General features: G+C 46.7%; 1 protein-coding gene across 2 annotated transcripts in view; it reads right to left on the bottom strand.

The window, feature by feature from the left end:
• BICDL1 (BICD family like cargo adaptor 1) overlaps positions 1-12617 on the bottom strand; it is a 123417-nt gene extending 110800 nt beyond the window's left edge. The window contains exons 1-2 of one of the 2 annotated variants that reach the window (XR_012318314.1): positions 11857-12616; positions 964-1179 (exon numbers count right to left, since the gene is read on the bottom strand). Coding sequence is in view for 1 of the 2 variants with exons in the window: in XM_073673376.1 (XP_073529477.1) it covers positions 964-1179; positions 11857-12144 (504 nt within the window). In the remaining variant the exon portion in view is untranslated. Of the gene's footprint in view, positions 1-963; positions 1180-11856 lie in introns of both variants that reach the window. The other variant, XM_073673376.1, reaches the window with a different exon arrangement.
• Between the last annotated feature and the right edge of the window lie 391 nt (positions 12618-13008).

Genomic DNA, 13008 nt, shown 5'->3' with positions numbered 1-13008 from the left:
CTTTCCAAGTGATGCTAAAATCGCTTGGAAAACGCTTGACAACCACCATGCGGAAATGCATGTGAAAAACGATTCACTTACGCTTGTCCCTGGCAGGAAAATCCGCATGTGTTTTTTCTGCCAGGGAGATGCAGAAACGCTCAGGAAAAATCCGAGGCATTTCTGCATCGTGGGCACATAGCCTTATAAAAACTTCACTAAGCAGCTCAATAAGTGATACATCACTAGAATCAGGGTCTCTGTCTCTCAGATTAGGTACAAAAAAATCTAATGGCAGATTCCCTTTAAAGTGTACGTGAGAGGTGAGGGGTAATGTGGCTGGATGGTTGTAATAATAATAATAATAATAATAATAATAATAATAAAATGAGACATACTCAATGACTCTAATGCCTGTAGCTCCAGTATTGGCATTACTGGTGGTCTCCGACAAGAAGCAATGATGTCCTGCTCTTTGTTCACCTCCCAACTGAGGCCTCTGACTACCTGCTGTGTTCAGGAGGCTTTAACGGAAATTATTCAAAGGCCCATCCTATGATGTCTCTTTCCAGTGACCTTACCACTGCAGCCAATCACAGGTCTCAATGAAAAGGGAACATAATCTTGGAATATTAACGCTTCCTGCTCTGGAGGAGGCCAGCGGAGTGATGGATGGATCGATATACTTGATTGTAAGCACTTGGTGCACTCCCAGGAGTTAATGGTGCCCAGCAAAGGTTTAGAAAGAAACTTTGCCTTTTGGAGTGGATGTGTGCGTTTTTTAGTAGCTCTTCAGTAAGGCAAAGTATAATATCAGGCTTTAAATGAAAACAAAAAATAATAATAGTGTAGAAAATGTAGCTATTTTATCCAGTAATAAAGGTATACCTGACAGACTTATTATTAATTAAAAATAAATGGAGGAGGGGGGTGTTAAAAAAAATCACATTCACAACTTCTATGAGGAATGAAGACAACACTTACCCTATTAAGTTGTTCTAAAAGTCTTTGGTTCTGTTCTGACAGTTCTTGGACAGCTGAGGATTTCTCCCGATCGGCCTCTCTCAAGTGCACCTGCTGCTTCTCCAGCTCTTCTTGGAGCTGCTTCACGTCGCTCTCCAGCTCAGACACTCTCCCTTCCCATTCTCCTTCACGATTCTCAAATCTCCTTTTCAGTTCATGTTTTTCTTGCTCCAGATGCTGAGGATAGACATACATTAAAATCAACCTTTCAGGAAAACTTTTCAATATTTTCAGCATGTATTTAAAGGGATGTCCACCTCTGAGGCAAAGAGGGGGAGGGCAATTTTCTTTTTTTAAATGCATGTATCTTTGGCTAAAAATAATTTTTTTGCAATTTGGTTTCATTAAAACTTTTGCACAATTTGCTATATAAAGCTGTTGCACTATTACTGACTGCAGAATGAGTTGACTGAGAATCCGTCAGTGAGTTCCTGGTGGTCACACAACAGAGTTTGTAAGTCTTTTGTGTGGTTTTTTTAGTACCTCTCAGCTAATTTATGACCACCGACCATATCAAAGTTGAGTGTGGAAGGAAACAACTTGTAAACGCCAAACGGTGCAAAATTTTTATTACAACCCAATTGCAAAAATGTTTTTTTTTTTAGCCCAAATTACATTCACTGAAGTAAAAAAAAAAAAATTGGCGAGGCCCTTTAATCTTTGTTATTGTAAAGGAATTAGATAGGTGCCTCCTATTTATACATGTCCTATTAGAGCATATGGACTGATCATGGGGTCTGGCAGACCCTGTCCAACCATTCTTTCGAATGACCAATTGTTATACTGCATTTACCCTGTCGTCTCCCCCTCTAGTGGAAATGAGAAGGTCCTAGATTCTCCCTGAGAAAACCATCTACTTGCTGTGGATTCTGGGAGCATCGGACGTACAAAGCTGCTCTTGTATGAATGGACTATCTATATTATACACTGTATCTACCCGTATTTTGTTCAGTTTGCTTTATTGTCTCCATATATAATTGCGGCCACTGTCTAACCACTAATTCTGGGCAAAGAAAGAGTAGCGAAAGGCTCAGGCACATTCCTTCAGCCAATTATTTCCACACCAGTTGATTTTGGATGGAGTACAAATTTGTTAACTAGTTCTGGACTTGACTGAATCTACAAAGGTGACCCCATTTAATGTTTGCAATTCAAACAGAGGCCACCACATTACCTGCTGCACAACTGGCAACCCTAAGCCAGAATTAATGAGGAGGGCATATCGTCTCTATTGCTACACGTAAGATGGCACAGGGCGGCGGCCCTCAGTACGGTGTGCGAGGTGAAAACACTTAGTATCCTCATTAAGAACCAATAGCTGCGCTCCGGGGAGTGAGACGGGGAATGCACAGTGATTGATTTCCTCCTTCTAGGAACTGAACGGCCTCTCTCATGACTGGAAGTGATCTAATAACATAACCGGGTGGGGTGTCACAGCTTCCTGTCCGCAAACATGGCAGCCTGCATTCTGCAGGTCCACTCTCAAGACGACTGCAATGGTTGGGATCTATTAGATACCACAGTTTTCTGCTACAGCACAATTACCTATGATGCACATTGAAGGAAGGGAATGAAGAGGCGAGTGGAGACTAACCCATCCCATGACGCTATCCAGAAGCTGTGTGACCTGAGCTAATATGTGCGGTGCAGATATACTACAGATCAGGCCTGCGGTCAATATACCCCCAATATACAGCACATCCACATATGGTCCTGCCAAGTACTGCACATTATAGGGTGCACACAGCTCATGGCACACACAGCACAAGTACATACCTTGTATATAAGTACATGCCATAAATACAGCACATGTACATACCACACACACAGCACTCCAGACTTTACAATCATAGTCCACATCAAATACAACTTAAATGTACTGTTATACATGCAGTGACACATACACATTACACATGCAGTGACACATACACATTACACATGCAGTGACACATACACATTACACATGCAGTGACACATACACATTACACATGCAGTGATACATACACATACACATTACACATGCAGTGACACATACACATACACATTACACATGCAGTGACACATACACATTACACATGCAGTGACACATACACATTACACATGCAGTGACACATACACATTACACATGCAGTGATACATACACATACACATTACACATGCAGTGATACATACACATACACATTACACATGCAGTGATACATACACATTACACATGCAGTGACACATACACATTACACATGCAGTGACACATACACATTACACATGCAGTGATACATACACATACACATTACACATGCAGTGATACATACACATACACATTACACATGCAGTGATACATACACATTACACATACAGTGACACATACACATTACACATGCAGTGACGTGACACATACACATTACACATGCAGTGATACATACACATACACATTACACATGCAGTGACACATACACATTACACATGCAGTGACACATACACATTACACATGCAGTGACACATACACATACACATTACACATGCAGTGATACATACACATACACATTACACATGCAGTGATACATACACATACACATTACACATGCAGTGATACATACACATACACATTACACATACACATTACACATGCAGTGACGTGACACATACACATTACACATGGAAAGATGTGACACATACACATTACATATGGAAAGATGTGACACATACACATTACACATACACACCATACATTCAATATCTGTTAAAATTAAAAATGTAGCTTATACCAAATAAGATTATACTCACCACACATGTGCACAGCATAATCATACAGTGCATGTATAACACTGGGACATAGTACATGTGTTATACATTACACATGCAGTTCAAATGACACACACACTAATAATTCTACATGTTCTCACTATACACACAGCTCATGTTCTCACTATACATAGAGTCCATGTCCTCACTATACATATGGCCTATGTCCCCACTATAATTACAGTCCATATACTCACTATACATACATTAACACATCTTCCATTTAGAGTCCATGTCCTCACTACACATACAGGGAAAGACTAGAAGCAACGGGATGAAACTAAATGGGAGGAGACACAGATTAGATATTAGAAAAAACTTTTTGACAGTTAGGGTGATTAATGAGTGGAACAGGCTGCCACGAGAGGTGGTGAGTTCCCCTTCAATGGACGTCTTCAAACAGAGGCTGGACAGACATCTGTCTGAGATGATTTAGTGAATCCTGCTTTGAGCAGGGGGTTGGACCAGATGACCCAGGAGGTCCCTTCCAACTCTACCATTCTATGATTCTATGATTCTATGATTCTATGATACAATACACACCTTCCATATACAGCCTATCCCCTACTACACATACAGTAACACACCTTGCATGTACAGCCTATCCCCTCACAACACATACAGTACACTCCTTACATATACAGTACATACATTACATATACAGTCCATGCCCTCACTACACATACAGTACACACCTTCCATACAGTCCATGTCCCCACCACACATACAGTACACACCTTCCATGCACAGTCCATGTCCCCACCACACATACAGTACACAGCTTCCATATACAGTCCATGTCCTCACTACACATACAGTACACAGCTTCCACATACAGTCAATGTCCTACCTACACATACAGTAACACACCTTGAATGTACAGCCTATCCCCTCACTACACATACAGTACACTGCTTACATATACATTCCATGTTCTCACAACATATACAGTACATACATTCCATATACAGTCCATGTCCTCACTACACATACAGTACACACCTTCCATATACAGTCCATGTCCTCCCTACACATACAGTACACTTCTTCCAAAGTCCATATCCTCACTAGACATACAGTACACACCTTCCATATACAGTCCATGTCCTCACTACACATTCAGTACACAGCTGCCATATGCAGTCCATGTCCCCACTACACATACAGTACACACCTTCCATATACAGTCCATATCCTCACTACATACAGTACACACCTTACATACACAGTCCATGTCCCCACCACACATACAGTACACACCTTACATACACAGTCCATGTCCCCACCACACATACAGTACACACCTTCCATAGACAGTCCATGTCCCCACTACACATACAGTACACACCTTCCATATACAGTCCATATCCTCACTACATACAGTACACACCTTACATACACAGTCCATGTCCCCACCACACATACAGTACACACCTTACATACACAGTCCATGTCCCCACCACACATACAGTACACACCTTCCATACACAGTCCATGTCCCCACTACACATACAGTACACACATGCCATATAGAGTCCATGTCCTCCCTACATATACAGTACACACCTTCCATATACAGCCTATCCGCTCACTACACATACAGTACACACCTGCCATATACAATACATGTCCCCACCACACATACAGTACACACCTTCCATATACAGACCATGTCCCCACTACATATACAGTACACACCTTCCATATACAGTCCATGTCCTCACTATACAAACAGTACACACCTTCCATATAGTCCATGTCCCCACCACACATACAGTAACACACCTTGCATGTACAGCCTATCCCCTCACTACACATACAATACACACCTTCCATATAAAGCCTATCCCCTCACTACACATACAGTAACACACCTTGCATGTACAGCCTATCCCCTCACTACACATACAGTACACTCCTTCCATATACAGTCCATGTTCTCACAACATATACAGTACATATATTACAAATACAGTCCATGCCCTCACTACACATACAGTACACACCTTCCATATACAGTCCATGTCCTCCCTACACATACAGTACACTCCTTCCATACAAAGTCCATGTCCTCACTACACATACAGTACACACTTTCCATATACAGTCCATGTCCTCATTACACATACAGTACACACCTTCCATACACAGTCCATGTCCCCACCACACATACAGTACACACCTGTCATAAACAGTCCATGTCCCCACTACATATACAGTACACACCTGCCATAGAGAGTCCATGTCCTCACTACACATACAGTACACACCTTCCATATACAGCCTATCCGCTCACTACACATACAGTACACACCTGCCATATACAGTACATGTCCCTACCTCACATACAGTACACCTTCCATACACAGTCCATGTCCTCACTACACATACAGTACACACCTTCCATACACAGTCCATGTCCTCACTACACATACGGCACACACCTTCCATACACAGTCCATGTCCCCACCACACATACAGTACACACCTTCCATACACAGTCCATGTCCCCACCAAACATACAGTACACACCTTCCATACACAGTCCATGTCCCCACCACACATACAGTACACACCTTCCATACACAGTCCATGTCCCCACCACACATACAGTACACACCTTCCATACACAGTCCATGTCCCCACCACACATACAGTACACACCTTCCATACACAGTCCATGTCCCCACCACACATACAGTACACACATGCCATACACAGTCCATGTCCCCACCACACATACAGTACACACCTTCCATACACAGTCCATGTCCCCACCACACATACAGTACACACCTTCCATACACAGTCCATGTCCCCACCACACATACAGTACACACCTTCCATACACAGTCCATGTCCCCACCACACATACAGTACACACCTTCCATACACAGTCCATGTCTCCACCACACATACAGTACACACCTTCCATACACAGTCCATGTCTCCACCACACATACAGTACACACCTTCCATACACAGTCCATGTCCCCACCACACATACAGTACACACCTTCCATACACAGTCCATGTCCCCACCAAACATACAGTACACACCTTCCATACACAGTCCATGTCCCCACCAAACATACAGTACACACCTTCCATACACAGTCCATGTCTCCACCACACATACAGTACACACCTTCCATACACAGTCCATGTCTCCACCACACATACAGTACACACCTTCCATACACAGTCCATGTCCCCACCAAACATACAGTACACACCTTCCATACACAGTCCATGTCCCCACCACACATACAGTACACACCTTCCATACACAGTCCATGTCCCCACCACACACCTTCCATACACAGTCCATGTCCCCACCACACATACAGTACACACCTTCCATACACAGTCCATGTCCCCACCACACATACAGTACACACCTTCCATACACAGTCCATGTCCCCACCACACATACAGTACACACCTTCCATACACAGTCCATGTCCCCACCACACATACAGTACACACCTTCCATACACAGTCCATGTCCCCACCACACATACAGTACACACCTTCCATACACAGTCCATGTCCCCACCACACATACAGTACACACCTTCCATACACAGTCCATGTCCCCACCACACATACAGTACACACCTTCCATACACAGTCCATGTCCCCACCACACATACAGTACACACCTTCCATACACAGTCCATGTCCCCACCACACATACAGTACACACCTTCCATACACAGTCCATGTCCCCACCACACATACAGTACACACCTTCCATACACAGTCCATGTCCCCACCACACATACAGTACACACCTTCCATACACAGTCCATGTCCCCACCACACATACAGTACACACCTTCCATACACAGTCCATGTCCCCACCACACATACAGCACACACCTTCCATACACAGTCCATGTCTCCACCACACATACAGTACACACCTTCCATACACAGTCCATGTCCCCACCACACATACAGTACACACCTTCCATACACAGTCCATGTCTCCACCACACATACAGTACACACCTTCCATACACAGTCCATGTCTCCACCACACATACAGTACACACCTTCCATACACAGTCCATGTCCCCACCACACATACAGTACACACCTTCCATACACAGTCCATGTCCCCACCAAACATACAGTACACACCTTCCATACACAGTCCATGTCCCCACCAAACATACAGTACACACCTTCCATACACAGTCCATGTCTCCACCACACATACAGTACACACCTTCCATACACAGTCCATGTCTCCACCACACATACAGTACACACCTTCCATACACAGTCCATGTCCCCACCAAACATACAGTACACACCTTCCATACACAGTCCATGTCCCCACTACACATACAGTACACACCTTCCATATACAGTCCATATCCTCACTACATACAGTACACACCTTACATACACAGTCCATGTCCCCACCACACATACAGTACACACCTTACATACACAGTCCATGTCCCCACCACACATACAGTACACACCTTCCATACACAGTCCATGTCCCCACTACACATACAGTACACACATGCCATATAGAGTCCATGTCCTCCCTACATATACAGTACACACCTTCCATATACAGCCTATCCGCTCACTACACATACAGTACACACCTGCCATATACAATACATGTCCCCACCACACATACAGTACACACCTTCCATATACAGACCATGTCCCCACTACATATACAGTACACACCTTCCATATACAGTCCATGTCCTCACTATACAAACAGTACACACCTTCCATATAGTCCATGTCCCCACCACACATACAGTAACACACCTTGCATGTACAGCCTATCCCCTCACTACACATACAATACACACCTTCCATATAAAGCCTATCCCCTCACTACACATACAGTAACACACCTTGCATGTACAGCCTATCCCCTCACTACACATACAGTACACTCCTTCCATATACAGTCCATGTTCTCACAACATATACAGTACATATATTACAAATACAGTCCATGCCCTCACTACACATACAGTACACACCTTCCATATACAGTCCATGTCCTCCCTACACATACAGTACACTCCTTCCATACAAAGTCCATGTCCTCACTACACATACAGTACACACTTTCCATATACAGTCCATGTCCTCATTACACATACAGTACACACCTTCCATACACAGTCCATGTCCCCACCACACATACAGTACACACCTGTCATAAACAGTCCATGTCCCCACTACATATACAGTACACACCTGCCATAGAGAGTCCATGTCCTCACTACACATACAGTACACACCTTCCATATACAGCCTATCCGCTCACTACACATACAGTACACACCTGCCATATACAGTACATGTCCCTACCTCACATACAGTACACCTTCCATACACAGTCCATGTCCTCACTACACATACAGTACACACCTTCCATACACAGTCCATGTCCTCACTACACATACGGCACACACCTTCCATACACAGTCCATGTCCCCACCACACATACAGTACACACCTTCCATACACAGTCCATGTCCCCACCAAACATACAGTACACACCTTCCATACACAGTCCATGTCCCCACCACACATACAGTACACACCTTCCATACACAGTCCATGTCCCCACCACACATACAGTACACACCTTCCATACACAGTCCATGTCCCCACCACACATACAGTACACACCTTCCATACACAGTCCATGTCCCCACCACACATACAGTACACACATGCCATACACAGTCCATGTCCCCACCACACATACAGTACACACCTTCCATACACAGTCCATGTCCCCACCACACATACAGTACACACCTTCCATACACAGTCCATGTCCCCACCACACATACAGTACACACCTTCCATACACAGTCCATGTCCCCACCACACATACAGTACACACCTTCCATACACAGTCCATGTCTCCACCACACATACAGTACACACCTTCCATACACAGTCCATGTCTCCACCACACATACAGTACACACCTTCCATACACAGTCCATGTCCCCACCACACATACAGTACACACCTTCCATACACAGTCCATGTCCCCACCAAACATACAGTACACACCTTCCATACACAGTCCATGTCCCCACCAAACATACAGTACACACCTTCCATACACAGTCCATGTCTCCACCACACATACAGTACACACCTTCCATACACAGTCCATGTCTCCACCACACATACAGTACACACCTTCCATACACAGTCCATGTCCCCACCAAACATACAGTACACACCTTCCATACACAGTCCATGTCCCCACCACACATACAGTACACACCTTCCATACACAGTCCATGTCCCCACCACACATACAGTACACACCTTCCATACACAGTCCATGTCCCCACCACACATACAGTACACACCTTCCATACACAGTCCATGTCCCCACCACACATACAGTACACACCTTCCATACACAGTCCATGTCCCCACCACACATACAGTACACACCTTCCATACACAGTCCATGTCCCCACCACACATACAGTACACACCTTCCATACACAGTCCATGTCCCCACCACACATACAGCACACACCTTCCATACACAGTCCATGTCTCCACCACACATACAGTACACACCTTCCATACACAGTCCATGTCCCCACCACACATACAGTACACACCTTCCATACACAGTCCATGTCTCCACCACACATACAGTACACACCTTCCATACACAGTCCATGTCTCCACCACACATACAGTACACACCTTCCATACACAGTCCATGTCCCCACCACACACCTTCCATACACAGTCCATGTCCCCACCACACATACAGTACACACCTTCCATACACAGTCCATGTCCCCACCACACATACAGTACACACCTTCCATACACAGTCCATGTCCCCACCACACATACAGTACACACCTTCCATACACAGTCCATGTCCCCACCACACATACAGTACACACCTTCCATACACAGTCCATGTCCCCACCACACATACAGTACACACCTTCCATACACAGTCCATGTCCCCACCACACATACAGTACACACCTTCCATACACAGTCCATGTCCCCACCACACATACAGTACACACCTTCCATACACAGTCCATGTCCCCACCACACATACAGTACACACCTTCCATACACAGTCCATGTCCCCACCACACATACAGTACACACCTTCCATACACAGTCCATGTCCCCACCACACATACAGTACACACCTTCCATACACAGTCCATGTCCCCACCACACATACAGTACACACCTTCCATACACAGTCCATGTCCCCACCACACATACAGCACACACCTTCCATACACAGTCCATGTCCCCACCACACATACAGCACACACCTTCCATACACAGTCCATGTCCCCACCACACATACAGCACACACCTTCCATACACAGTCCATGTCTCCACCACACATACAGTACACACCTTCCATACACAGTCCATGTCTCCACCACACATACAGTACACACCTTCCATACACAGTCCATGTCCCCACCACACATACAGTACACACCTTCCATACACAGTCCATGTCCCCACCAAACATACAGTACACACCTTCCATACACAGTCCATGTCCCCACCAAACATACAGTACACACCTTCCATACACAGTCCATGTCTCCACCACACATACAGTACACACCTTCCATACACAGTCCATGTCTCCACCACACATACAGTACACACCTTCCATACACAGTCCATGTCCCCACCACACATACAGTACACACCTTCCATACACAGTCCATGTCCCCACCACACATACAGTACACACCTTCCATACACAGTCCATGTCCCCACCACACATACAGTACACACCTTCCATACACAGTCCATGTCCCCACCACACATACAGTACACACCTTCCATACACAGTCCATGTCCCCACCACACATACAGCACACACCTTCCATACACAGTCCATGTCCCCACCACACATACAGTACACACCTTCCATACACAGTCCATGTCCCCACCACACATACAGTACACAGACTCAGCAGGGTCTGGCAGCACACTCCCCACAGGCAGAGCAGCCCTGACCTCCAGCCGCTCGGTCAGCTCCCTCTGCATGTCCTCGTAGCGCCGGCTCATGTCCTGGTTCCTCTCCAGCAGGGCTTTCCCCAGCCGGGCCGCCAGCATCAGATCCCTCTCCTTCTGCCGAATGACCGAGATGAGAGCTGGGTCCTCCCTGGAGCCCTCGTCCTCCGGGTCCCCGTCCCCCTCTGCGGCCATTAGCACCAGCTCCTCATCCAGCTCCAGCAGCCCCGGCTCCGGCTGGTCAGGCCGCTCTGGGGAGGACGTAGAACGGCGGCTGACAGGGAGCTCCATAGGGCGCTGTCCGGGCGGCTGGTGCTGAAGCTGGGAGCGGCGGGCAGTGCGCGGGGTGCAGCCTGCCCGGGTCTTCTGCGCCCTGTGAGCGGGCAGGAGGGCACCGCCGGGTTATCACTGTACACGAGGCAATGCCGGGTACGGCGGGGTGGGCAGCGCTCACATCCCCGCACTACAGCATTGCGTGGGCTCAGCGCCTACACCCCAAGCGGGGCCCAGACACTGTCTAGGGACAGGACCCCCGCAGCTCGCAGTCACTACTTTACTAATAGCGCACCCAGTGTATGCCAGCACTGTCCGGCGCCCTCCGGTGTGCTCACCCGGCCCCTCCCCCCACACCCGGGATTCAGCAGGAAGGTGTCCGGCCCCGCAGGCCTCGGGCTGCGCTGCGCTCTCCGGTCCCTACAGCGCTGCGCTCCCCCGCACCCATCACTGCAAGAGCCTGGCAATGCGTGCGCAGCCCTGACGTCACCAGCACCTGTTTTCGGCTCGCTGCTCATTGGCTTGGGAGGATTGCGCGATCAGCTGTGTGCGGAGGCTGCGTGTAGTGTGAGCGCCTCTAGCGACAGCTCAGCGTCACTACAGTCACTGAGGTGCAGGCTCCCATATTGCAGATGCGCTCTGGCTCCCCTGGACCGTCTGCTGCAGAATGCAGGCTACCGCTGGACAGTCTGTACCAAGCTTTATTTGGTAGAATGGTGTCCGGTTTCACTGCCCCATCCTAAATGTAGTATGGAATCCTGCTTCTAAAGGTGCATTTCTGAGAAGAGATTCAGAACAGGGCTCTTGGACAGGTGATAGCCATCTCTCGAGCCGTGAAGCGCACTGGATGGCATGACGCTGACGTAAAGGCGCGCAAAGCAA

The sequence above is a fragment of the Phyllobates terribilis genome, unplaced genomic scaffold (genome assembly GCF_046119375.1).
Source record: "Phyllobates terribilis strain yellow unplaced genomic scaffold, ASM4611937v1 Scaffold_1__5_contigs__length_1240528914, whole genome shotgun sequence".
In the NCBI taxonomy this organism is placed as follows: domain Eukaryota; kingdom Metazoa; phylum Chordata; class Amphibia; order Anura; family Dendrobatidae; genus Phyllobates; species Phyllobates terribilis.
The sequence above is the reverse complement of the archived record's forward strand: the minus strand, read 5'-3'. Positions and strand labels throughout refer to the sequence as shown.